The sequence below is a fragment of the Cynara cardunculus genome (assembly GCF_001531365.2).
Source record: "Cynara cardunculus var. scolymus isolate 2C chromosome LG 7, CcrdV1, whole genome shotgun sequence".
NCBI classification, from domain to species: Eukaryota; Viridiplantae; Streptophyta; class Magnoliopsida; order Asterales; family Asteraceae; genus Cynara; species Cynara cardunculus.
The window spans coordinates 8,178,327-8,205,881 of record NC_037534.1 but is presented as its reverse complement, the minus strand read 5'-3'; the positions used below and the strand labels follow the sequence as shown (position 1 = coordinate 8,205,881).

Sequence of the window (27,555 nt, the reverse complement as noted above, 5' to 3'; positions counted from 1 at the left end):
ATATATATATATGTATGTATCTATAAAAACGGTCTTCTTGAAGAAATTAAATTGAATAAATCTTGTAGTTTTTTTTCTAAATTTCTTTGTAAATAATATGTGACGAGAAAATACAGATTTAAATGTATTTGAGAAGACTTTTTAAGAGAATGTAGTTAAAAGGGGTTTTCAAGAGTTTTTCTTGAGATCAAGAGTTAAATGGGTTCACGTGAGATCAAGAGTTTTTCTTGAGACCCGTAAGACCAATTTATGTTCATTGATCAACTTTATAAGTTAATGATCTAATGGTTTAAAATTGCAGGGTGGCAATTTTGTGATTATTGAGAAGTCTTGTGGAAATTTTGTGATTATAAATGTTCAGATTGTAGATCTAATCCAAGGATTGAGAATTGGTCTTGCGGGTCTCACGAAAAACCCTTGGTCTCACATGATCCCAAGTCTATATATATATATATATATATATATATAGAGAGAGAGAGAGAGAGAGAGAGGGAGAGAGAGACTTGGGATCATGTGAGACCAGCCTGTTTTCGTGAGACCCGTGAGATCAACATTTTACACTTGAAACTTCACAGCAAAATGCTGTGAAGGTAACTTTTTAAAACCTTCACAGTGTTTTTGCTGTGAAGGTTACGTGTAAAAATGTGGTCTCACGGTGTTTTTGCTGTGAAGGTTACGTGTAAAAATGTGGTCTCACGGATCTCACGAAAACAAGCTGGTCTCATGTGAACCCATATATATATATATATATATATAATTTGAGTACCTAATTTTAAAATTTTATTTGATTGTAAGTTTGATGTTTGAATTGTTCACCGTAATAAAACGGGGTTTATAAAACATTAAAAATGTTAAAAGTGACCGAATAGATGGCTTTATAAACTTACGTTTATTAGACTAAACAATAAAATGTTCTATCTAATCACATCATGATGCCTTTATAGCTAGAATTTTAGATGTTTTAACAAGATTTTTTAAAATAAAGTGTTGTATTAGCTATTTTATAAGACAGTTCGTAAAAATATACTATAGACACATCTTTTTTAGAACATTTATTAGGATGAATTATTTCATGAGTTCACTAAAGACGTATTAAGATGTCCAAAAGTACCATTTAGACTTATTTGACGTTTTATTGTTTGTTCCTTTAAACTTAAACCCTATAAAGTGTCTATCAAGACAATTAGATACTTAGTGTCTTGTAAACGTAGTCTTGTTGTACTGGTTGTTCAAGTGACAATACGATTATGGATCGGACGGTAAAAACCAAGGGCATGATGGAGCACAAAACAATATGTCGGTTGAAATCAAAGCGGAAAATCAAGTATCGTGTTTCAGTAGGGATATGAGATGAGAAAGGTCCGAAGAGAAATTAGTTCGGTCCATGACAGTCCGATATCATGAATTGTAAAAATGTTGTTATTTACTTAGATTGCTGTTACTGATACTCTGATGGTATGTCATTCGTATATAGAACGGGGATGAGGCCATTTCTAATAACTGGGTCCCATGCAAGAACTCTGAGTTCTTTAGAGGTCTTTAACAGAATGTTCGTGTATTTTGTTTGGGATTAATTAGAGAATGAATACTTGAATCAGAAGGTATATAGTTTTACTTTCGTCACGACTTCAATTAATGGCAAGAAGTGGGTTATTTTTATCATTCAATATCGGCTGTAACAACACTGATAACTTAAAGCCATATGCGATATCAATGTGAACAATCAAACGAGTAGAATGCAATTAGCTTCAATTAGTTAGAAGTGAGGAGCTGAAGCTGGCGAGCTCGAGTCACGACCTGAAGTCGTGCAAGTGTGTGCATGCATTCTAAAGCTATACGAGATTGCTTCCTCACATACGCTCCTCGTACCAATGCTTGTAGCTTCACAAGACTCTTCAGTGCCTTACGTGCTCTTCGTGCCTACACGAATCATCACAAGCTCTCCGTAAATCATAAATCACAAAAAAAAAAAAAAAATTAAATAACAGAACTCATTTTGAGAAGGTTGAATAATCAATCATGCAACCACAAGAGTGGTGTCTGATTGGTTTGAGCTTGACTCCAAAGGTTAAAAGTACAAGGAGGTCTCAGGTTCAAATCCAAGGAGGAATAAAAATCCCCTTGTGGCCACGGAGGTTCAAATACGATGACTTCAGACTATCTGCAAAACATGTAGTTGTCCTGAGATTAGTCAGTTCGCTTAACGAGTTGGATATCCAGGTCAATTAAAAAAAATCAATCATGCAGCAGTAGATCTAGGGATATTGGTAATGGGGTCACAATTCAAGATAATAAAATTTTGGGGGTAAAAAATATACATGTATAAAATAAAATAAAATAATAATATAAAAATGATTAAAATTTGAAAATTTGAAAATTTATTAACTCCCCTTCATAGATTTGCGCATGTGAAACTCCGTTAGATTATTGTTCAAAAGAGACTTTGAAGAAAAAAAAAAAAAGATTCCAACATATATTGAACAGAATTGGTTAAAGTCTGACAGATCAAAGAAACCATAACACGTATGTAAATATATACAACATACAAGGTGACACCGAAAGCAAGCTTGGATTTTTGTGGCTGCAACAATCTCTTTGATTGACCGTGGGGTGTCACAAACATGATCTTCAGTTACAGTGGTGGTTGATGGAGGTGGCGGTGGCGGTGGCGGTGGTTCGTCGGAGAATGTAGTATTCATGGTGTGGAGGACCACGATGGTCTCAGAAGGACGTGGAGATGACCGTAGAAACTTTCTTCGGACAACACCAAACCAACTTTTACGGGTTTTTGCCATTTGAAATCCCGAGGCGAAGATAAATTTGAGGTAAATGGTTTGTAACGAAATGATCAGTAAACATATGGTTTTAAAGGATTGCAAATGGGGTTTTCCATCAATAAGATGTGGTGAGCATATAAATTTTGGGCATAGTTATTTAGCATGTAGGAGAGAACGTGAGAACATGATCATATCAACGAAGTCAAATGGGGTTTTCCATTAAAAAAAGTCAAAATTCTATGAAATTTGAATAGAAGTTGTTGTGCATAGTTGGTTATTATCTTAATCTTTTATAAAGAAAATTGTTTAAGTATGATCAAATGTTTATAAAATACCATTTAAACGGAATAAATAAATACCAATAAATCGAAATTATTAATTTCAAACATCGATCATTGTTAAAAAAAAGGTAAAATACATTATGAAAACTTTGTGATAGAATTTCTTTCGATAAATACATCATGATCAACGACTTTAACTATTTCATAGGATTTGAAATACTGTAAAATTAGAGTATATATGTGATTTATATATATATTTTTTATTAACCTGGATATCCAACTCCCTATGCGAGTCAACTAATTCCAGGATGACCACCTGTTTTGCAGATGACTCGGAGTCACCGCATTTGAACCTCTGTGGCCACAGGGGGGTTTTTATTCCTCCTTGAATTTGAACCTGTGACCTCCTAGTACTTTTGACCTTTGAAACCAAGCTCAAACCAATCAGGCACCACCCTTGTGGTTTATGTTAAGAGCAAATTAGATGAAAATTAAACGTAAGTTAAATAACACCACTAGAAAATAAGGTATCAGCGGCGGAAAAAAACCCTCGCTGATCAGCGATGGATCAGCGAGAGAAAGACCAAAAACCAGTTCCTTCGCTGATTTCTCGCTGATCAACGAGGGATCAACGAGGAAATGGCCAAAAACCAGTTCCCTCGCTGATCAGCAAGGGAAAATGCCAAAAACCACTTCCCTTGTTGTTCCCTCGCTGATCAACGAGGGAAAATGCCAAAAACCACTTCCCTCGTTGTTCCCTCACTGATTAGCGAGGGAATTGACCGAAAACAATTTCGGTCAATTTTCCTCGCTGATCAGAAAGACCCAAAAACAGTTATGTCGCTGATTTTTTATTAATAACTATAAATTTAATTAATTTTTAATTTTTAATTATTGATTATTAAATTATCAGTTATTTATTATTTATTAGAATATTATAAAAATTAATTAATAAAACCGAATAAAGCTCATTAGACCCAATAAAAACGAATAAAGACCATCAGGCCTAATAAAAGCAAATAAAGTCCAAGAAAATGGATTAAGATCATATTATGGCCCATTAAACCGAACAAAACCTAATAAAACCGAATAAAGTCCAATAAAATGAATTAAGACCAACAAAATCGAATAAAGTCCAATAAAATGGATTAAGGCCCAATAAAGCTGAATAAAGCTCATTAAGGCGCAATAAACTCAATAACGCCCGATAAATTGATTAAAGTCCACTAAAACTGAACAAAACTCAATAAAACAGAATAAAACCCAAATAACACATACATACTATCTATACATTCATATATACACATATGTTTAAACATATATACATCATGCAATATATGTATCTTAAACAATATATACACTGATTCAATTGTGGTTAGAAACCAGGACACATCTATATACATCGTGTATACATATGTATATAACACGGACAAACGGGTATATATACATATAACACATACAACATCATGTAAACATATGTAAATAACACAAACCGATGAGTATATATACATATAACACATACAACATCATGTAAACATATGTATATAACACGGGTCTACGGATATATATGCATATAACAAATACACATGTGTACATATAATACACATTGCAATTAGCAACCAAAACATATATATATACAAATAACACATATACATGTATACATACGACACTTAGACATAAAAATGTGTACATATAACACATAAAAATGAGAAAACAAGAAATTTAGGACAATCCCTCGCTAATCATGTGTTACAATAGATTTATAAGACATTTTTGGATAACTTAACAAGTTTTTTAAGACCTTTTTAAAAAATAAAGTGTTGTATTAGCTACTTTATAAGACAAATATGAAAAATATCATATAAACCCATCTTTTTGTCTGACAACTATATGTTTATAGAATTTTTTTTCAAATAATGTCATATAAAATAACTAATGCAACACTTTGTACTAAAAGCATCCTAAAAAACTATAAACCCATTGTAACACTTTTAAATATGACGTTTTTTGATTGACCCTGCAAACTTTAAATCAGTTATATATAAAAATGGGTATTAATTAAACATTATATGTGGTTATGATACTAAAAGATTAGTTTATAGCATTATTGTAATCCATTTAATAAAAAAACACTTCTTTTAGTTATATAAACAATCCAAAGAAAACACCAACTTCCACCAAATTTGATAATTGAGTGGTTTCCAACCAATGACAGCATAAACATGGAATTAAGATGCCCACTGAGTTGACTCACCCCACCATATAAAACAAACTCGTTCATTTTTTTATAACAAACTTATATTCTTTCGACCAAAAATATGATTGATTTATAAGATAACATACACTATTCACATATGAATACATCAGCACACAATCTCATATATATATATATATATATATATATATATATATGTATATATATATATATATACACACACACACACCTACACGTACGTGTGTGTGTATGTGTGGGAGAGAAAGAGAGAACAAGAGATGGGGAATTGTGTAACGAGGATGACAACGACAACGAGGACAACTTCGAAGGAACTAACACCGACCATGACAAGGCACAAAAGGAAGAGGGATAGTATCGGGTGTTTGGCCACGGTTAGAGAGAAACGTTCAAGGTTTTACATTCTTCGGAAGTGCATTTTAATGCTCGTCTTGTGGCACAAGTATGGCAAGTTTTGAATTCATCGATTTTTGTTGTTTTAAACTTTCTTGACCCTTCGTTTTTTAGTTTAAAACGAATGGTCTAGTTTTCGTAGGTTGCTCCAAGTGACGCATGTTTTTTTTTTTCGTTTTAAAAAATCATGTAAATGGATCAATCAATACGTATCTAGTCGAAAAGACGTTAATTAGGTCTTGAATGATCAACTAACTTGCACGAATCCAAAAGATCCGAGTGTAAACCACAAGGGTGCTGTCTAATTGGTTTGAGCTTGACTCCAAAGGTCAAAAGTACCTGGAGGTCTCAGGTTTAAATCCAATGAGGAATAAGAATCCCCTTGTGGCCACGGAGGTTCAAATGCCGTGACTCCGGGCTATCTGCAAAGCAGGTGGTCCCCCTGGGATTAATCGGTTTGCGTAGCGGGTTGGATATTCAGGTTAATCAAGAAAAAAAGATGCGAGTGTAAACGTATGATAGAAGGCATGATGACCCTCGTGTTTCCTAAATCACTCTCACATATTCACCTATCCCGAATACTTGCTTGCCATCATTAATCCGCTACGCCTTCTAAGTTTTCACATCGATTAAACGAACTATTAAAAGGAAATTTATGATATATATCGAAAGCGTCATTGCAATCTTTCTAAATCCTTGAGTCCGAAAATATATGTATTGTACTTATTAATTCATTTGAACCCAAAAATTAATAAAAACGATATATTTAATATCGAAAATCAGTCCTAACCACAAGGGTGGTGCGGGTGTCTGATTGGTTTGAGCTTGGTTCCAAAGATCAAAAGTACCAGAAGGTCACAGGTTCAAATCCAAGGAGAAATAAAAATCCTCTTGTGACCACAGAGGTTCAAATGCGGTGACTCCAGACTATCTGCAAAGCAAGTGGTCGCCCTGAAATTAGTCGGCTCGAATAGCAGGTTGGATATCCAGGTTAATAAAAAAAAATCAATCCTATAAATAAAACTTTGTCGGTTTTCAAATATCAAAGTTTCATCATGATCGTTATAAAAATCACTTGTCTCAAAAATATATTAGTCGCATTTCATAAAAATCCGTACGACTAGATAACTGATACAACACGTCAAACCTTTTTAAATAGAAATAATAATAAACTATTATGAAAACATATATATACACATACATATCTCGAAAACACGTCACACATCGTTCCACATAGTTAGTTTAAGTACTTATGCATTTTTATACTACCCGAGTGGATGGAGTGGATGTATGAACATCTTCTAACAACAACTCTCGGTTTCCCCCGATCTTAGGCACCCAAATGCACCCCTGAAAGAGTTTCAAACCCCGATCGTCTTCTGAAAACGATGATTGTTGTTTCACCATCACCTCGCTTTCGAGGTAATCTTCTAACAATGCTTCAACTTGCAGACTCTTTGATTCTTTCGAGTAGAATTGAAAGTAGATCAATTCTTGAAAGGGTGGCTCAAATGCTACCGTTATACTCTTTATGTCTCAACACATCCGTTAGCACATTTCCTTACTCAGTTAATAAAGCAATTCACAGTCATAATTCTTGAGCAGTTCTAGTCATCTTCGTTGCCTCATATTCAATTCCTTCTAATCAAAGACGTACTTCAAACTTTTTATATTGGTATAGAGGGTGCACTTAGTGCCGTAGAAATAGTATCATTACAACTTTAAGACAAATATTACTGCCGCCAGCTCTAAATCATGAGTAAAGTAATTATGTTCATGATCCTTGAGTTGTCTCAACAAACTGGAGATCACTTTGCTCCGTTGCATCAAAACACAATCCAAACCCATCTTTCGCCATCTTTCTCAACAAACAGGAGATCACTTGCATGCTTTCACCATCGAATGACTGTGACGTCTCCCTTCCTCTTCTCCCTGTAAATGAACGTTATTTCACCATCCGACCCTGGAACTTGAATCAACTTCTTGGAACATAAGACCTCGTCCTGGTTCTCTGCCAACCAATCGATCCCAATAATTATGTCTCTGCCAACCACTGGTTCTCTGGAACATTAGACTTTTGAGTTTATATTGGATCGTAATTGGTAAATCCTTTGCGGTTTACACCTTTACTGATTTGGTGAATCGAAAAAGCTTCCTTCATGTTCAATCTGAGTTTGTATGGTTTAATTTATGGGGTTTGTGAAAATGGTTTTGTGTTTTTGGAACTGCAAGTCGAAACAGGGTTTTCTTCTCGGACCAGTGACTTGGGCGACCTAGTATGGGACCTCAGGTCGTGGCACTAGTAACGTAAGTCGTTGAGGTGGCAATTTTCCGATTTTACTTCGAGTCATTTTTGGGGTCTTTCGGGGTATCTTTAGGTGACTTGGAGTTTGTCAAAGGTTATGGTAAAGTCTATATGTTTAGATAGTGATCCGTGCTTAATTGATTTGGATTCACTTGTTCGGTACCAGGAGTTGCTACCTATAACGATTATAGAATATGCACGTGATCAAGGTGGGTTTTTTTAAGTGACCAAGGGTTCATATATGTTCTTACGTTTCACGGTAACTCTCATTCTCACACGATCATTCGCTTATATATAAAACATATGTTTTCTATTATTACTCATTGAGTTAATTATATTAAACAATTTAAATTAGGTTGTATATTAAAAAATAACTAGTAAGACATTAAAAAGTAAGAAGAATCAAATATCCCGTTACAAAAACCGTGCAACGGGTCATGGTGAGCCATGTTTTTAACGTGGCATTAGATACAAGCCTTGAGACACGACGTTAAAGGACGGATGTTACGACGAGCTCTTTAAAACACTAAGTAAAACTAAAAACATCTGCAACATATTCTTAAATTAAATGAAATTTAAGATTTTAAATTTTTAATATATGTTTTAATTGGTCTCAAAAAACTTTATCTAAAAAAAAAAGAAGTATAAAAATCTCTAAATTTTGAAAAGCTCTCCGGTTTTATTGTTTTTACCAACAAAGTTAAATGTATTTTATTTTTCAATATAATTTATATATAAGTTTTTTTAGCATATTGAATATATTAAATATTTCAATAATATTATTGATTCGAATTCTCAAAAGAAATTATCGAAGATGATAGATCATTGGATCATTTGACTTTTTGAAGTCAACCAATCATTAGGGCCGTTTACTAAACACTTACTTGGTAAGTGCTTAACGTATAAATTTCTTCATCCGATGAACACGAGAAGGGTCAAGAATCTTACCAGGTAAGTGCGATGAGAAGGATGAAGAGTCTTACCCGGTAAGTGAGAATGACGACTTTTACCTAGGTAACAGTAAATTGTTGCATTCGATATGTTTTGATGTACTAAAATCTTACGCATCAAAATAAATTACAGTGTTGACTCCTGCTGGTAAGTAGGGGTGAGCAGCGGAACCGCCTTGGAACCGCCGGTTCCGGAACCGGAACCGATATGAGTGGTTCCGGTTCCGGTTCCTAAAATACGGAACCGATTAAGAATGGTTCCGGTTCCGGTTCTCAATTTTTCGGAACCGTTACCCGCCGGGTACCCGGTATTTTTAAATAAAAAATTATTATTATTTTTTAATACCAAATTTATATTAGGTTTACATCTTGAAAGCACGCCGTCATCTTCATTCTTCATCTAAATTCTTCATATAGAATGATTCGTATTTTTTTAAATTGTCTGTTCACTTGGATTCATAGTATATATTCGTTAAACTTTGAAAATTTACCATTATAGTATGTAATCGTTAAACTTTGAACATTTACCAGTATGTAATTGTTAAACTTTGAACATTTACCATTATAGTATGTAATCGTTAAACTTTGAACATTTTCTATTAGTCTATTATGATTTGTAATCGTTAAACAAATTTTATAACCATTATTATATATAATTTGTATTATTGCTTATTTATTCAGTGTTTTGGCAACGTTTTATTTTTTATTTCTAAATAACAAAATTTTAATATTTTAGGAAGCAGGTACCCGGAACCGGAACCGGTTCCCGGCGGTTCCGGTTCCGGTTCCAAAAATTTAAGAACCGCTCTAACCGGTTCCGGTTCCAATATCTCAAGAACCGCCGGTTCCGGTTCTGGTTCCTGTCAAAAAGGGCGGGTACCCGCCTATGCTCACCTCTACTGATAAACACTTACCAGATAAGCATTTGTGTAAACGACACCTAAGCTTTTAAACCTCAAATCAAATGTGACTGTTTGACTTTTTCAAGTCAAAAAATCTGTTACTTTTCAAACTATTTCTTAAAAGTCAAACAAATTAGAATCTTTTGACGAAAACCAGAACGGCCCAGGTAGTCGCAGAAAGCGGAATATCGATAATTATTTAGCCTTTTTTTTGCAAAAGAAAGTCATTAAATAACTGTTTTTTAAACATTATCAAGAAATAACCGATTGTTCTGTAAATCAACTCGATAAAAATAAAAGAGGTGTTTTTTTTGTTTGAGATTGTGCTCCACAAGTAGGAATGCTTATGGATTGAGTTAATCGAGTTGAAGACATTTGAACAACCCAACCAAATGTTTGCGGTTTGAAATTTTTTAACTCAATCCAACCCAAACGAAAGTGCAACCCAACTTAAACCATACGGGTTGGTCGGGTTGATACATTGGTACATTAAAATATTCTTCTAACCTTGAATATGTTATTTCTCTACTCATAATTTCTTTTTCATCATCAACCATTTGATACAAMTTATCCATACTTCTTACGTATATCACATTCAGTTAATTTTCTCAATTTACGTATATATGTTTATAGTTATTGAACATATATAAGAATGAGTTATATAGAGATGTGAATAGATTGAAAAGATGTGTAGATGAAGAGTGTACGTGATAGTGTAATTGTCTAATGTATGTATTAATAGAATTCAACAATCATATTAAATCCAAAAAATAAAATGATATCGAGTTCATCGGATTGGGTTAAGTTCAAATAATAGTAACCCAATATCAACCTAATACCTACGGTTTAAAAATTTTACAATTCGATTAGACATCAGGTTGTTTCGGGTTGAGTTATTTTGCGTTGGATTGGATTGGGTTGATCAGGTTGATCGAGTTTTTGAACACCCTGCCCACAATCTGACTAAAAAGATAAAAAGGTGATTTTGTGAAATTCTTGGCTCATTTGGCTATTGTTAAAAAAATGACAAATTTTTATTTTGTTTTTGCGCAAAAAGGACTAGTTTTGTTTAAAAAAAATGTAATAATTTCGATCATTCAACACAATTTAATTTACAGATAATGAGAGAGAAAATTGTTGTTACACGAACACATTCTGAAACATAACATTAGAGATCGTTCATTTCGTAATTACCGTCCACTACGGGCCCGGTAATCATGTACAAGAAAATGCCATCGATTTCCACACTGGAAATGTTTTTAAACACACGTTAAAGCTGTACATAACGATGTATCACCTGTCAGACCGTGAAATGCTTCCGCTCTTATCCTCACAACTCCAGCTTCAACCGGTCGAAAGTTGTACCATGTACAGAAGACCAAAGGAAGGATTTCATTAATATTTCTGGAATTTGTAGGTAAATAATGTAATTTTAGAACACAAGAAATATTATCACATATCAAAGGGTCGTTGACCTGATGGTACCCAGGCTATTGGTAAAGCACAACCTCTTTGGAGGTCGTGGGTTCAAGTAGTGTGTGTGAGTATTTTCTGTATATAAATATTAAAAATCATGTAATTTTAAACAAAAGAACATATCCCTTCTCATTGGACAAACGGTACCCATGTTACAGGTAAAGCAGAAAAGTAATCAATGATCCAGATCCCTTCTTATACTTCTTAACTTAACTCATGTTCTCACACGATCTTTCGCCTATATACACATATATATACACACACACATATATATACATACATATATATATATATATCATCACATCTGAGAGATTGAAAAGTACTCTCTAGATCCATGAAAATTGGCATTTGAATGGTAGATAAATAATTGAAAATTTGCCAAAGAATGAAATGTTGGAATTTCATGGGACTGCAAAATGGAAATTGTTGCAATTTCGGCAGCAAAAAGAAGATAAATAGAAACATGTAAAAAGGTGTAATTCGAGAACGCAAATGTACCTCAAAGATCCTACGGTTCAGGTTCATTTTTCGACGAATGTAGCTTCAAAAGTTGGTCTCTCCACATGGCTGCAGAAACCAGAAATCCACATCGTCAATTTTTATCATTACCAGAATAATCCTATGTAGTTCTCCCTCAATCCCAAAACAAGTCAAAACTTTGACTTTCAAGTGTAAAAATGAGTTACCAAAGGGCCTTTGGCTTAGTGGTATCGTAGCCCTTGGCCTTCTAGGAGGTCAAGGGTTCAAACCTCACCATAGGTGAGGAGGGTGTGTGAGTTTATTTGTTACATTTGACGTATATAAATATTATATACTTAAAAAAAAGGTGTAAAAACGAGTTACTTTTCAACTACAAAATGGATATGTTTATTTTAGCTAAGGGAAATATTGATTGCAACCACCATTGATCTTTGCAAATCACGGAAATAACAGTTTACTCTTAGGGGTAGAGGTCAGTTATATGTGGATCCCACCCTTCCAAGACCCCACCTCCAGATGGGATATATTGGGCTCGTTTGGTTTGATTTATTGATCTTCGCAAAGTTCGGAAAACCAATTATGGTTACGACTTATGAAACAAATGGACTAAACAAATTGTATAAATTTTGGCAAAAACCCATCTCTTGCATCATTTCTAAGTACCTGCATCACTGTATCTTTCTTCCTTGGCAGCAAGATTCATTTTTGTAACTATATCAAGCTCCTCAGCAAGGACATCTGGACCATCTATGGCACTGTACAATGTAGCAATTCCAGAATTAGAGACATTGAATGGTTTCCCCGAAACAGGTATGGATGCAATAACTTAATACTACCTCCGTCCCAATGTTCACTATGAAAAAAGCATACAGTTTTAGGAACATGTAATCATTATATTTTTTAATCATCAAAATGACAATTTTACCCTTAATGATAAGGGAGTAAAGAATTTATCATCTCATTATTAAGGATAGAATTGGAAAGTAGACACTTATTTTGGGACAAACTAAGTAAAAATGAGGACACGTATTTTGGGACGGAGGGAATAGCATCGGGAGAAAAGGTTGAGGTTATACCTGTCCAAGAATACATCATATGTAGGTCTTCTATCAGGTAACTTGCCCATCCCATAGACTATCTTAACAGCATCAGTCAACACAATTTGTTTATTTACATAAATTGGTGCCTGCATGAATAGTCATTGCCAGTCGATAATCCAAAAAGTGTGAGCAAATCAAGTAATGCAACCAAAAGCGAACAACTAAAAACAAGAATGTCAGGGTAATGCATGAATAGTTACCAGTGGCACATAATTGGTAGCATCAAATCAAGATAATGTACAGATCATTTGTTAATCAGAGTATATATAATAGAACTTGCTATAGTCGTCTCTCTGTAATGGCATTATTAGGCATGTCTCAGCGAGTTATTGTTTTCTAAGGGTTTGGAGGGATATTCAACCCAGGGTACAAATGTCAGAATCACAAGGGCAAGAGAGGAAAATTGAAAGAAAAGAGATTAGGGCCTGAAAGTATTGAATATGTAGTAAAAGGATCTGAGCACATCCATATAGCTAGAACAGCTACAGCCGCCTGCCCCACACACACACACACACCACCATTCTCGATTTCACGAATTGGAACCCAGACTTAAGACTTGAATTGGGAAAGGTGCATTCGCAGGACAGGACAGAACGAAAAACTTGTTGTCCCATGTTTGGTACAATATTAGACTAGGACAACTTTTTCGTCCCACCAAAATTGGTGGAGCATAAATCAGGGAGATGAGCCAAGATTTGTAAATTACTAAACTACCTATTCTAAATTAAAACCCTAAAACCTCCCACAACGAACGTACCCTAAGAGTACAGTCCAAAAACAAGTATCTAGGAACTGCAGACAAAATATTGTAAGACACACCAACGATTTCTCAACAGACATTCTCACATGACCATACTATATTCAAGTTCCCAGTCCCATTAAAGATTATCTCAAACCATAATCTGACTGTCTAACAACAGTTTTTGTATCATACAAAAGGCTAGGATCCCCTTTTTATGCTCCCGTAATTCACATGGCATTGTCAAATGATACAAGACTTGCATTGGATGAGATGGCATATATACTTAGCGGCTCTAAAACCAACCATCAATGATAACTGCATCAAACTTTAATGGGAGGCTCTGCATATTGAATATATATGAAAAACTTAGAAAAAATCTGTGTCAATTTCATTAAAAATAGGTTTTAAACTAAAAGGTCTAGATGTATTTCTTTTTGGAGTAATCGTATTAGCTGAGTTAGGTAAGCTTAGTATTAGGTTGTTATATTTTGGTCCATGACCCACTATGTACCTTTATGACCATGACTCTATACTAGTCCATAGCAAGGGGCCGTTTACCAAACGCTTACCCGGGTAAGTGCTTACCAAGTCACATTACTTTACCTGATGAATATGGCAAGTACCCAAAAAAAAATTACCTGGTAAGAGCGAAGGCAAGAACCGGGAGTCTTACCCGGTATGTGAAGGCGATGACTCTTACCACGGTTAGTGCTTACTAGGTGAATTGTTGCATACGATGCCGTTTTGGTGGACTAATATCATACCTGGTAAGCAAGTAATAGTGCTGAATTTTACGGGTTAGTGCTTACTAGGTAAATTGTTGCATACGATGCCATTTTGGTGGACTAAAATCATACCCAGTAAGTAATAGTGCTGAATTTTACGGGTAAGTGCTTATTGAGTAAGTGTTTAAGTAAACGGCCCCTAAGCCTATTCTGCACAAACTTATAATTATTATTGCAATTCCACTTCCTTTACCTAATCAAATTCAGAAACATGTGAATTATTGTGACCGATATCGTGTTAGTGAAAGAATCAAATGAACCATCAAAGTAACCTCAGCATATGCAATGTATTATGAATCAGTGGGACTCTCACATTCGTTTAGGTTCAAAATAAATTATTATCCTTTTTTTCTCTTATGACTTCTATAGCTTCTTTGACAAAACCTACAAAACTATAACAAAATAACAGTAAAAGAGAGTATAGATGTATTTAGCTACCCTGCATCGTTTAGCTACATTTATGGCATCTGAAGGACGAGCATCCACTCTAATATCTTCTGTGCCTGGCTGCAATGAGGAAATTTAATCAAGATCAAGATGTCCAATTCATTTCATCTCCTCATAGTAAATCATAGCCAATTAGCCATGGCACATATGATATACATCCTATACTTACCTTGTGAAAACATATATTTGCAAAGTATATATTATTCACTCTTTCTGTAATCTGTACCAGTTTTACCTGAAATAAAAAGAACAAGAGAAAGAAAAACAAAGTCAGCATTAGAGTTCAAAATGGGTGGTTAACTCTGGAATATCACACTTAACAGGAGGTCTCATCGAAAACTCTTGGTAGCATCCATAAGAGTAATAACAAAAGGAGTTCTCAACGAACTGAAGACTATTCTCATGGGTTACTCAGAAAAAACAGATGTCCAGTTGAATATTAAGAAAAGCATAAAAATGATGCAGCAATTGCAAAATTTGAGCTAGTGCTTTTATAAACCTTACAAAGATGACAAGAAGCAACCAGAAAATACATTAAAATAAGGGGAGAGAACAAAAAGTTTACAACTTCAAAAAAATCGCATGTTTGTTTGTAAAAGCTTTGTCAACAATAATTCTTATAAAGGAGGTTCTGTTATAGAACTAGAAGTTTTTATGCCAAATAATATGTATGATAAATTAATTCAAAGAAATGTTCTAAAAATCCATGATGCTCCTTTAAACCTAGTTTGCAGAGGCCAAAAAACTCATAAAATACGTACATATAAATTATAATGCAGGGCTGACCAACTAATGGCAAAATGAATCAGTTAACTCTAGACAATTACTTACTAAACCATGTACGTCAACTCATGACCTCAGATGCAAACTAGAATTGATATCAATCTCAATGTGCAATCAAGAAAGGAACATAAGCATGATAAATAAATAAAAAAAAGTAAAAGCAGTATTATATATATGCATGATAAGATTGTCTTCATACTTCATAGCCAAGTTTCCCCACAATGTTTCTCACAAGCTGAAACTGGTTGGGAAATCCCTGCAACATCACAACAAAAGAATTATTATGGAAGTCAGATTGAACTTTTCCTCTTCAACCATAAACAACCTAAACCTCATCTTCCAGCGAGGAGCTTATTAGCTTTTCAACAGCATATTCACCTGCAGTGTACAAAAGTTAATGGTGAATGCCATGCAATCAACACACCCAAATACCCTTAGGAAAAATTGGATAAAACTTTGAAAATAGTTGCATGAGAAACTAATCCATGTACCTACGATAATTGGTAGCAAATAGTCTCCATCACAATCACAGGAAATCTTAAGAAATATGGTGGGACTTCGATATTGGCGAAGAAATTCCGGTCCAAGAGTCTGGATATTGGGTCTAGTACTAGGACCTTTTTCTTGACCAGAGAAGGGAAACAACTTTCCAGTAGGCTGCCATTTTATCGCTTCTTGATATCCTTGTATACGCATCTGATAGTGCATTAGAGTTTCTGCACAAAAATAAAAGGGAAGCCATAATTCACGGCCATGAAACAGTGAACTGGAAAAATATGCGTATTCCTTAAAATAACAAATGTCCATACATATCCATTAAAAAATACAATTCTTTCAAGAAAAAGTTATCAGAAAGGTAGTATAACATGCTTCAACTAGTTTAGCATGATCTGGTTTCACTAAACCATTTTTTCAGGACTTGCAATAGTTTTTCCTTGTGGTGTGATGAAAATCATGATAAACCCACTCATACCAATGCAAGGGCATGACTCAGATGTTTTTATTCCAATTTTGATCTGCAGTATTGTTATGATACGAAATGATCTTTCTAGCATTAGCAGAACGCTCCACTTTATATAAAGTACACTTCAATCATCACAACCAAAGCGTATTCCTTGCAGAAGATTTTAAACGCCATGTAGAGCCCTGGAAGTTTGTACACACCCTTGGTCCAAGGTTGAAAGGTATTCTTCGTACATGCATGGTTAATGTTTCACATGCCTTAAAGAATCCTATGGAGGAAGTCAGATGTTCCTTCCAAGCTATATGCTTGGTGGTTGTAGCTTGAATCTTTGAAGTAAGAGGCTAGAAAGAAATTTTAGAAGAAAAACTAGAGATGGCTGCAGTGTTTTGGCATTTGCAATGATACTTTTTGAGGCAAGCTTGGAAAGTTTTGTGAAATGAGATCCTTCTGACTTGTTGATATATTTGTTGACCATATTGCTAACAAGGATTTTTTTTCTACGAGTTTGTTCACATAGTATGCATCAATAATTGATGTTTTCTTCAGAGCCTTGACCTAGATAAAGAATTACCCTGAATCAGAAACTCACAGGCTCTGGCTGAAGCAGCTGTACTATTGCCTGATATGGAACAGTAATATGTTGATACCAGATAATTCTGACAACCCATCATCCAAAAATATAGGATCTGACTAGAAATATCAATTGTTACCCTTCTACCCACCAGTAGCAAGAAGTATCATAGATAGTCTATAACTTCCATTAGTGAACCAGACAAATGACCTGTGCATTATACCAGTGTTCCACCAAAGATTTGCTAATAACAATTGATTAGATCCCATTACCAACTGCTGTTATAACTTGGTAATCTAAATAACCATTGTAATTACAGATCTAATAAATAACCACCTTGGCAGTTAACATTCATCCTAACAACTGCATTATCATTATCTCTTGGATTTGACATCGAATTTTGGTTAGAGAGAACAACAAATGAGTATTTCCTCAGGGTATGCTATTTTAAAATTCTGTTTTAGTGCTTATGAGGTTTAATTAAATCAGTAGCGGCTTGATCAATAATGCCAAACAATTGCTCGTGTTAAGTTTAAGTGGTAGAAATCTGCTAATTTACTGCAGAATCACTAACTTTAGTTTGCCACAAAACAGTTCAATTTCCACTAGCCTCTAAATAATAGACTTCTATGGGTTCCAACTCAATACCAATTCGCCAAGAGTGCAAAACCAAAGATCCTCTATATTCATCAGAAATGTTCCCATTTTGCTAAAGTGGGATCGCAAGTCTCACAACCTCCAAGGCTCCTGGTAACAGTTGGATCTGCACAACGGAATAACATACTCCGATAACATATTAGACTCTCATGCTTCAACTCAAAATTAATTAGCAACGAGTAAAGGTAAGAGGATGTATCATGTATATACTCCACATATAATTAGTACATTCCCAATGGGAGTTCACTGGTCTCAACATAAGCCACCGAGCAAAATCAGTAAACGTTCTTCACATTGACAGTGTGTAGTTAGAAATTTTACATAATTACACCATATATGACTATTTTAAACAAGTTCCCTTGTACCAAAAACACAAGTTTATCCAATGAGATGCCACGACCTACAAAATTAATTCCTAAATTAGGCGAATTTATCATGAAGAAATTAACTTCAAACATCTTACTATATCTAATAATTACGCATCTCGACTGTCACAAACAACTGGAGTATCGAATTCCAACAAAGGAACAATAATATACCTGTCATGAGTACACCAGCTTCCAAGTAATCATCACCGTCTTCATATTCGTAGCGTTTAGATCTTCGACCAGGAGAAGAACTACAAGAGATGACAACCGGTTTGGAACGTCGGTGATAATGCTTTAGTTGAAGTGTAGAATATGAAATCGAAGGTAATGAACGTCCGAGGTGATTAGAGACGAATGTTTGATGATCCGCAAAGTCGCCGGCGCCGGAGCTGACAAAGGAACGAGCAGACAATTGAAGTCGGAGCATTATACAAGAGTGATTCCGATGGTGGAGAGAGATATGCGGGGGGTGTTGGTGAAGGTAGAAACAAGGCTCCATCAGCATTATAATTTATAAGTAGTAACATACGATCCGTTCAGATCTTTTCATAACATGTTTTTCTATCTTTATTTATTTTAAACATATAAATATTCATGCTCTAAACTAAGAAAATAATAAAGGGTATTTGGGATCCTTTATTTGAAACAATTTATATTTTTTTATAAAAGTATTTATCAATTTGTTATAAGTCAGAAAGGTTTAACTTCTTTAAAAACTTTTTATTACCGGTTTGACACTGGTATAAGTTATTTATCCAAACACTCAAAAGTGTTTATTACCAATACCACAACAAGATAAGTCAATAAGTTGTTTTTATAAGCAATATCAAACACTCCTTAAGTCAAAAGCAAAATTATTTTTATTTTGAAGTTTATATAATTAAATAAATTATTAAAATATTTAATACAACTCATAAAATATTATTTTTGTCTTTAAAATTCAAACAATCTCATTGATGGAATGAATAAAGAAAACATTTCTCTTTCATGGGTAGTCATACTTTGAAAAATATTTAAATTTGGATAATTTCATCATCTTTTGTGTTAAAGCAAAAATCATTATTTTAAAGAATCTGTTGAAGATGTTTATATTATAAATAAAGATTAAATATAAAATCTTTTAATTTTTATTATATTTCGATTTTGTTTCTTTTGTAAACAATAAAAACAGAAACTTAAGGGTGTATTTGGTACACTGGACAGAACAGGACATGGATCCATGTCTCATGTTTGGCATGACTTTTATGTGGAACAAACAGGAACAAAGTAGAACATATTTTTTTAATTGAATACGTATATTGATATATGTTTTGTTCTGATTTTTTAATCTGTTTTTTTTCAAGATTTAATTTACAGATATATTCATATATGTACAATATTTTTATTATATTATAATAACATTTACAACATATTATTATGTATTAATCCGTTTAAATAAGTATTTGAAGTTTCGAAATTAAGAAGACCCTTTAGACATTAATGAGATTTATATTTTAAGGAGTGAATTATATTGATATTAATTGAGAAAAAAAAACTCTGTGTTTTTGAAACCTTTTTTATAAAGAAAATAAGGGAAGAAAAGTAAGGTGTCATTTACCAAACGCTTACTCGGGTAAGATTTTACGGATAAAATTCAACACTATCACTTACTTATCGGGTATGATCAAAACAAAACCGTATGCAACAATTTACCCGGTAAGCGTTAACCGTGGTAAGAGTCGTCGTCCTCACTTACCGGATAAGACTCTCGGTCCTTACCTTATTCCCTCTTACCGGGTGAGATTTTTGGTTCTTCTATATTCATCCGGTAAGGTAATGTGACTTGGTAAGCATTTACCCGGATAAGGGTTTGATAAACGGCCTCTAAGAAAAAACTCGTGTTTTTTGAAAGTTTTTTAGAAGAGAAATGAAATGAAACAAAAGAAAATAATGATAAGTTTCCTCCATAACTTACTTATCTCTCAAAAATACAGGAAAGGGAAAAAAAGAAATTAAAATAATTAAAAATATAAAACTACTCGATCTTTTTTTTTCGATTAACCTGGATATCTAACCCGCTATGCAAACTGACTAATCTCAGGGCGACCACCTACTTTGCAGATAGCCCGGAGTCACCGCATTTGAACCTCCGTGGCCATAAGGGGATTTGTATATCTCATTGGATTTGAATATGGGACCTCCTGATACTTTTGACCTTTGGAGTCAAGTTCAAACCAATCAGGCACCACCCTTATAGTTAATTACTCGATCTTTTATTCTAAGGCATATATTTTTTAAAGGGTGTGACAGTAAAAATGATATATTTTCTTTAATTTATCTCGTGTTCAAGAACACAAAAAAAAATTCTTTCATTCTTTTCTTTTCTCCTCAAATTCATGAACCCAAGTTACCTTTTTCGCTATCATTTTCTATATTTTTACAAACAATAATTTATGCGGATATCGTTAAATTGTTGACGTTTTGTCATAAATGCAAACATGATGTGTGTTACGACATTTTAGACATCTTATTAAAATGAAGAAAGGTTGAATGCATACGTTCCAAATTTAGAGTTAAATGGATATTGATGTTTATTTTTTCCTTTTATAAAATACGACATTATTATTTATACAGACACATTCGATAAAACACTAAAAGAATTTTTAGGATTTTTGTCTAGAATCTAAAATGTAAACTAAAGGTCACGTTTTTTTCCGATTCGGATTTATATAAGGATGAAACCCGAAAAGCATTGGGATCCAAAATGCCTTACAGGTACCGAGTTATATAGGATCCCAAAATGACAGCATTTGGAATAACTGAGGATCTGAAGACCCTTGAGAATCCAAAATGAACTTATTCGATTCTATGTAATATGATCTTGCTAGAATATCAGATATTTCCTATATTTTGGACTAAAGATCAGAATGGGATTTAGTTGTAAAAATCTTATTCTTATATTCAGTATGTCCAAGCAGAATGCCTTCAGCAAAATCGAAGATTAGTTGAAGTGAAGCTAAGATCGACACCAAAATGGATTGAATTGTCATCTAGCTGATTAAAGACCAGTACCAGATAAGTCAGACAATTTGATGAATATTGTTTGGCAAACCTACTTGCAGTGCAAACTTAACCATTAAGTTTGGGTCACCAACAAACGTCCTGGTATGGAAACATGCTCTGTATGTCAATCAAAGTAAGTTTAAAGTATTATTTTAATAATATCATGTTTCATGTATTGTTCACTTTGCATACAAAATGACGGGTTAGAGCAACAAACATCTACATCATTAAAGATCCAAAGGCTGAAACGAAGAGTACAAAGATGCATTGATCAACAATTCAGATGAAAACACACGTTAAATTTAATTAGCACACAACATATAATGCATTGGTGGCTATAAAAGGCACCCCTTGTCAATGTTGCAAATCGCCCATTTGACAGAAATAGTGTGTGTTAGTTCTAAAGACCATCTCGGTTCTTCATACATAAAAGGGTACCTTCTTCTACTCTTTGAGTGTCTCTTTATGAGCAAATTTATCATCAGTCAAACTGTATAAAATCTCTTATTTTTCTAGTTTTTGAAACAAATCAGTAATTTTTTGTTTTTATAAAATATGCATGATTAAGAAGTAAAATAAACACTTTATTTGTTAGGCATTACCCAATCAAAACCGACAGTAATACATTATTTTTATTTTTCAAAATAGGAACCAAAATAAAATACGCATCGTTTAAGATGTAATTTATCTTTTTAATATTAACCGAGTTGGGGTAATTTTGAGTCTTAAAGGGAAAATACGAGATGGTAGAGTACATCAATTGGATGTTATATTTTTATATCAGATCTCGTGCTTAGTTTATTTTCAGAAATATAACGAGTTTTTGAATATATTTTTTTTATTTTATCAAATGATTTTAAATTATTTAGCTTTAAATTAAGCATGCTATATTTAGTGTTAAGGATAAATTTTTTTAATTAAAAAATTCAAATAAAACAATAATATATCTATACACCTAATAAATAAGTAACTTGGGTGACACGTATCATCTTCTGGTGAGTCGGTTATCTTATTTTCCCACCTAAACATGTATCTAGACACAATTACATTAATGGTTCAATTAGACTCATTTGAACGTATCTAGACATAATTTACATTAATGGTTCAATTAGACTCACTTGAACGTATCTAGACACAATTTACATTAACAGTTCAATTATATTCATTTGATTGACATGTGTCCTGTTATTCAATCAATCCTACTAATTTAAGATGCAATTGATTTTATTCATTGGTTAATTAATTCGTGTGGTAACTGATTCCTTAAAAAATAGTGTTTACTTCTAAGTTTAAATTCAATTTACTGATATAGTTTCATTGTTAAATTCAACTTTATTCTAGGGTTAACTTCATTTTATTCTAAATTCAATTTATTGAAAAGTTTTACTTCAGAGTTATTACAAGAGAACAAGTCTGAAGTCATTCTTCAGAGTTAGTTCACCCGAACGCTGGGGTTTGAACTCTGAAATCTTCTTTTTCAGACTTAGAAGTCTGAACTCTGAAGTCTTTTTTTTAGACTTAGAAAAAAGAAGTCTTTTTTTTAGACTTAGAAAAAAGAAGTCTAAAGTCTTCTTTTTCAGACTTAGAAGTTTGAACTCTGAAGTCTTCTATAATTCTGAAGAGTACAAGTCTGAACAGTCATTCTTCAGAGTTAGCTCACCCAAATTCTGAAGTCTTCTTTTTCAGACTTAGCTCACCCAAATTCTGAAGTCTTCTTTTTCAGATTTAGCTCACCCGAACTCCAAAGTCTGAACTCTGAACTCTTTTTTTTAAACTTAGAAATCTGAACTCTGATTTACTGTGATTGGTTTTATAGTTCAGAGTTATTTCAGGAGTACAAGTCTGAAGAGTCATTCTTCAGAGTTTTATTTCAGAGTTATTTCCAGAGTACAAGTCTGAAGAGTAATTATTCAGAGTTAGCTCATCTAAACTCTGCAGTCTTCTTTTCCAAACGGACACCATGCAGAGCCTCTGCATAGTGTATGCAAAGCCTCAACATAGTGTATGCAGAGCCTCAACATAGTGTATGCAGAGCTTCTAACATATCTATACAAAGCTCTGAAGTGTGAAGAGTTTTACTTCAGAGTAATTTCAAGAGTACAAGTCTAGTAATAAACTTATTTAGACTTTGAAGATAAGTCTTTAAAACTTGGACTTAGTCTTGTAAGCCAGAGCCCCTCTGGTTGGTTTGGCTTCTAGATATCAGAGGAGCTCTGGTTGGTCTTGCTTTGTATGATGCAAACTTTACTGTGAGGTCTTTTTCAAAGATATTGGGTATTTGAATAACTATGAACTCAAGGTCTTCAGATTTCGTCTTCAGATTTGACACAGACGTTCTTCTAAGTTTAAATTCAATTTACTGATATAGTTTAATTTCTAAATTAAATTTAATTCTAGGGTTAACTTTATTTTAACTAATTATTGATATAGTTTCATTTCTAAATTCAAGTCTGAAGAGTCATTCTTCAGAGTTATTTCAAAAGCATAAGTCTTAAATTATTCTTCAGAGTTATTTCAAGAGTACAAGTATGAAGAGTCATTCTAAAGAGTTAGCTCACCCAAACTCTGAAGTCTGTTTTTTCAGACTTAGCTCACCCGAACTCTGGAGTCTGAACTCTAAAGTTTTTTTTTATACTTAGAAGTCTGAACTTTGAAGTCTTTAGACTTAAAAAAAGAAGTCTGGAGTCCTCTTTTTCAGACTTAAGTCTAAACTCTGAAGTCTTTCTACAAGTCTGAAGAGTCATTCTTCAAAGTTAGCTTACCCGAATTCTTAAGTTTGAACTCTGAAGTCTTTTTTTTAAGACTTAGAATTCTGAACTCTGATTTAGTGTGATTGATTTTATACTTCAGAGTTATTTCAAGAGTACAAGTCTGAAGAGCCGTTTTTCAGAGTTTTACTTCAGAGTTATTTTCATATTACAAGTATGAAGAGTCATTTTTCAGAGTTAGCTCATCCGAATTCTGAAACCTTCTTTTCCATAGTGCATGCAGAGCCTCTACATAGTGCATCCAGAGCTTCTGGCTTGCCTATACAGAGTCTGAAGTCTGAAGAGTTTTTCTTCAGAGTTATTTCAAGAGTACAAGTCTGAAGTCATTCTTCAGAGTTATACTTTAGAGTTATTTCAAAAGTAAAAGTATAAAGAGTCATTCTAAATTTACTTCTAAGTTTAAATTTAATTTACTGATATAGTTTTATTTCTAAATTTAATTTAATTCTAGGGTTAACTTCATTTTAACTAATTATTGATATAGTTTCATTTCTAAGTTCAAGTTTGAAAAGTGTTATACTTTAAAGTTATTTCAAGAGTACAAGTCTAAAGTAGCATCGTACTTTCGATGATCATTCATATCTTTAAGATAAGTTCCTGACATGATTTAATTTTTTGAAATTTACCCCGTGTAATACACGTGATCGAACCTAGTATATATATATATATATATATATATGTGTGTGTGTGTGTGTGTGTGTTTGTGTGTGTGTAGAGAGAGAGAGAGGGGGGAAGATGGAGGAAACTAACTAATTTGTGAGAAGATGAGAAAGAATATGGACAACATAATCCATTAATTAAAAAATAACATAAAAAATTTAAACTTAGAATAATTATCATTTTGAATTGGATATATCTTTAAAAATCTAATATATCTTTTAGATTTTTTTAATTTAATAAATTCATAATTATTTTATAAAGTTTTATATAATTTTTGTGAGAAATTAGCTTAATTGACCATTTCCCTCATTCAAATTGGTCTCCTAACCATTTCTTTCATGGATTGATCCAAATGTTACTACATTCGTAGTACATAGTGGACCTACTAAAAGATAAAAAAAATGTCAAATTTAACTAGTTTACCGTCGCAATTGCAGATCTGACCCGTCGCAATTGTGAACCTGACAATCACAATTGCATATTTGACCATCGCAATTGCATATTTGTGTTGATTTTTTGGTTTTTAGCCATATTGTGTACCTAAATCTTGCGGAAGTAGAGACATCTGGATCAATCTGGAAGAGAAATGGTTATAAGACCGATTTAAATGAGGGAAATGGTCCTTTAACTCAATAACTCAACTTTTTTTGTCCATATATACTTTGATAAAAAAAAATCCAAAATTTTCATCGAATATCCATGTGATATCTAAAATTAATTCATAATATTTTCCTTAATTTTTGGATTCACGTTTTGAATCACATGTAATAAACTTTATTTAACATGTTATCTATTACATATCACATATGAACTATATGATTCATTATGTGAATTTTTGTACATATCATATATGATGATATACGTCTGAGTATAAGTGATATACTATCACATGTGATAAATTTACATCACAAAAAAATCTATAAATATAAATATACATAATCACATATGATTAAAAAAAATATCTACGATTATAAGATATGATTAGCGAAAATATCTACAATCTTTACATATGAATTGATCGTAGATATCACATGTGATTTTTGATGAAAATTATGAAATTATTTTATTAAAAGTGTATCTATTTTTTTATATCAAACTTGATAAAAAAAAGGTTATTAATTAATTAAAATTTAAAAAAAAAATCTAAAAGATATAATGAGATTTTTAACGATTTATCTAATTAAATAAAATAGTTATCCTAATTTCCAAAATTATTTTTTATTTATGATATTTTTTAATTAATAGATTGTGTGGCTTAAATTATTTCCTCGTCTGCTTGTAAATTGACCGTCTTCTTGTTTGAACATACCTCTATATATGTATAGTTGGATTCAAGTGAGACCAGACTGTTTTCGTGATATCCGTGAGACTACTTTTTTACCCTTAAAGTTTCACAGCAAAAAAGGTATAAAAAAATCGAACTTGTACAACAAAAACAATGTAAAAGTTATATTTATAGTGTTTTACTGTAAAGTTTCAAATGTAAAAAAATGGTCTCATGAAAATAAATTAGTGTCATATGACACTAAATCTCTCTCTCTCTCTCTCTCTCTCTCTATATATATATATATATATAGAGGAGTGATCATATGAAAACCGTCTTCATTTGTGTAAACCGTGCAAACCACCTTCATCTGTCGATTTCATTGTTTAATCTTATGAAATTTTTTCATGAAATTGTTTAATCTTGTGAAATTGTTTCATATAATACTTTTTTTGATGAAGTTGTTTCATATATGGTTGTGAAATTGTTTCATATAATACTTAATGAAACTGTTTCATGTATTTCTCTAACATTAATGAAACAGTTTCATGTATTTCTCTAAAATTAAAATAATGAAGATGATAATATCTATGATTAACACCCTCCACAATAAAAATGATTAATCAACCTCTCATAATTACAAAGAAATGAACAAAATGAAAAATTATGATTGGTTGAATGCAGTTTGCATGGTTTGTACAAATTGAATGGTTTGCATTTGATCGCTCCCCTATATAGATATATATGAGCCTAATCAAATGAGAACTAATTAGTTTATGGTAACCGTGAGGTCCAATATGAATCAATCATTTTATTATATTAATTGTATTACCTTAATTAATAAAAAGGATATATATATGGGTTGGGTTCACATGAAACCAATGGTTTTTCGTGAGACCCGTAAGACTAATTTTTGTTCATTAATTAACTTTATAAACTAATGATCTAATGGTCTAAAGTTGCAAGGTGACAATTTTGTAATTATTGAGAAGTCTCGTGGCGTTTATGAATGTTCAGATCTGACGATTGTAAATCTAATCCAAGGGTTGAGAATTGATTTTACGAATCTCACGAAAAACCATTGGTCTCACATGATCCTATATATATATATATATATATATATATATATATATATATTAATTTTTCAGCATTTGGCTGCATGTGGACCATCCATACTTAAAAAGGACGTTGCATGTGGATTCATATAGTGATGCGGTCCTTAGACGGACACACACGACACATCGCATGCACACACACGCTCACCTACGCCCGTCCGTGTCGTGCAGAGGGCGTATTGAGATGTGCATCAACATGATATATGAAATAGAGTTTCTAAAATTCTATATATGTTTCAACCTTTTACCTCAGTCATAATGTTTTAAACTTTTATCAGATTTAACCGATTTTTAACGATTATCCATTTCATCTTTCGTAGAACGTTAAAAAAAGAATGATTCTATTCAAGTAAACAGGGCTGGAATATCCCTGATCACGCACATGTGTGCACGACACAACAATTGACTTGGTACTTGCTTCTAATATCACAGCATACACATATGAAATGGAAATGGAAATGGAAATGATGCATATAAGGTGTTTGATGAAAT

General features: G+C 33.0%; 2 protein-coding genes across 2 annotated transcripts; both read right to left on the bottom strand.

Moving 5' to 3' along the window:
• Positions 1-1,752: 1,752 nt before the first annotated feature.
• LOC112515760 (protein IQ-DOMAIN 31) lies at positions 1,753-2,795 on the bottom strand. Its single transcript, XM_025122685.1, has 2 exons — positions 2,547-2,795; positions 1,753-1,920 (listed from the first exon to the last, which is right to left on the bottom strand). The coding sequence occupies exons 1-2, from the start codon at positions 2,793-2,795 to the stop codon at positions 1,753-1,755; spliced, it is 417 nt and encodes a 138-aa protein (XP_024978453.1).
• An 8,152-nt stretch (positions 2,796-10,947) lies between these two features.
• Positions 10,948-18,736, bottom strand: LOC112516007 (bifunctional nuclease 1). Its single transcript, XM_025123017.1, has 10 exons — positions 18,386-18,736; positions 16,146-16,370; positions 15,986-16,032; positions 15,854-15,910; positions 15,041-15,106; positions 14,863-14,931; positions 12,874-12,983; positions 12,461-12,552; positions 11,816-11,884; positions 10,948-11,183 (listed from the first exon to the last, which is right to left on the bottom strand). The coding sequence occupies exons 1-9, from the start codon at positions 18,717-18,719 to the stop codon at positions 11,826-11,828; spliced, it is 1,059 nt and encodes a 352-aa protein (XP_024978785.1). The 5' UTR covers positions 18,720-18,736; the 3' UTR covers positions 10,948-11,183; positions 11,816-11,825.
• Between the last annotated feature and the right edge of the window lie 8,819 nt (positions 18,737-27,555).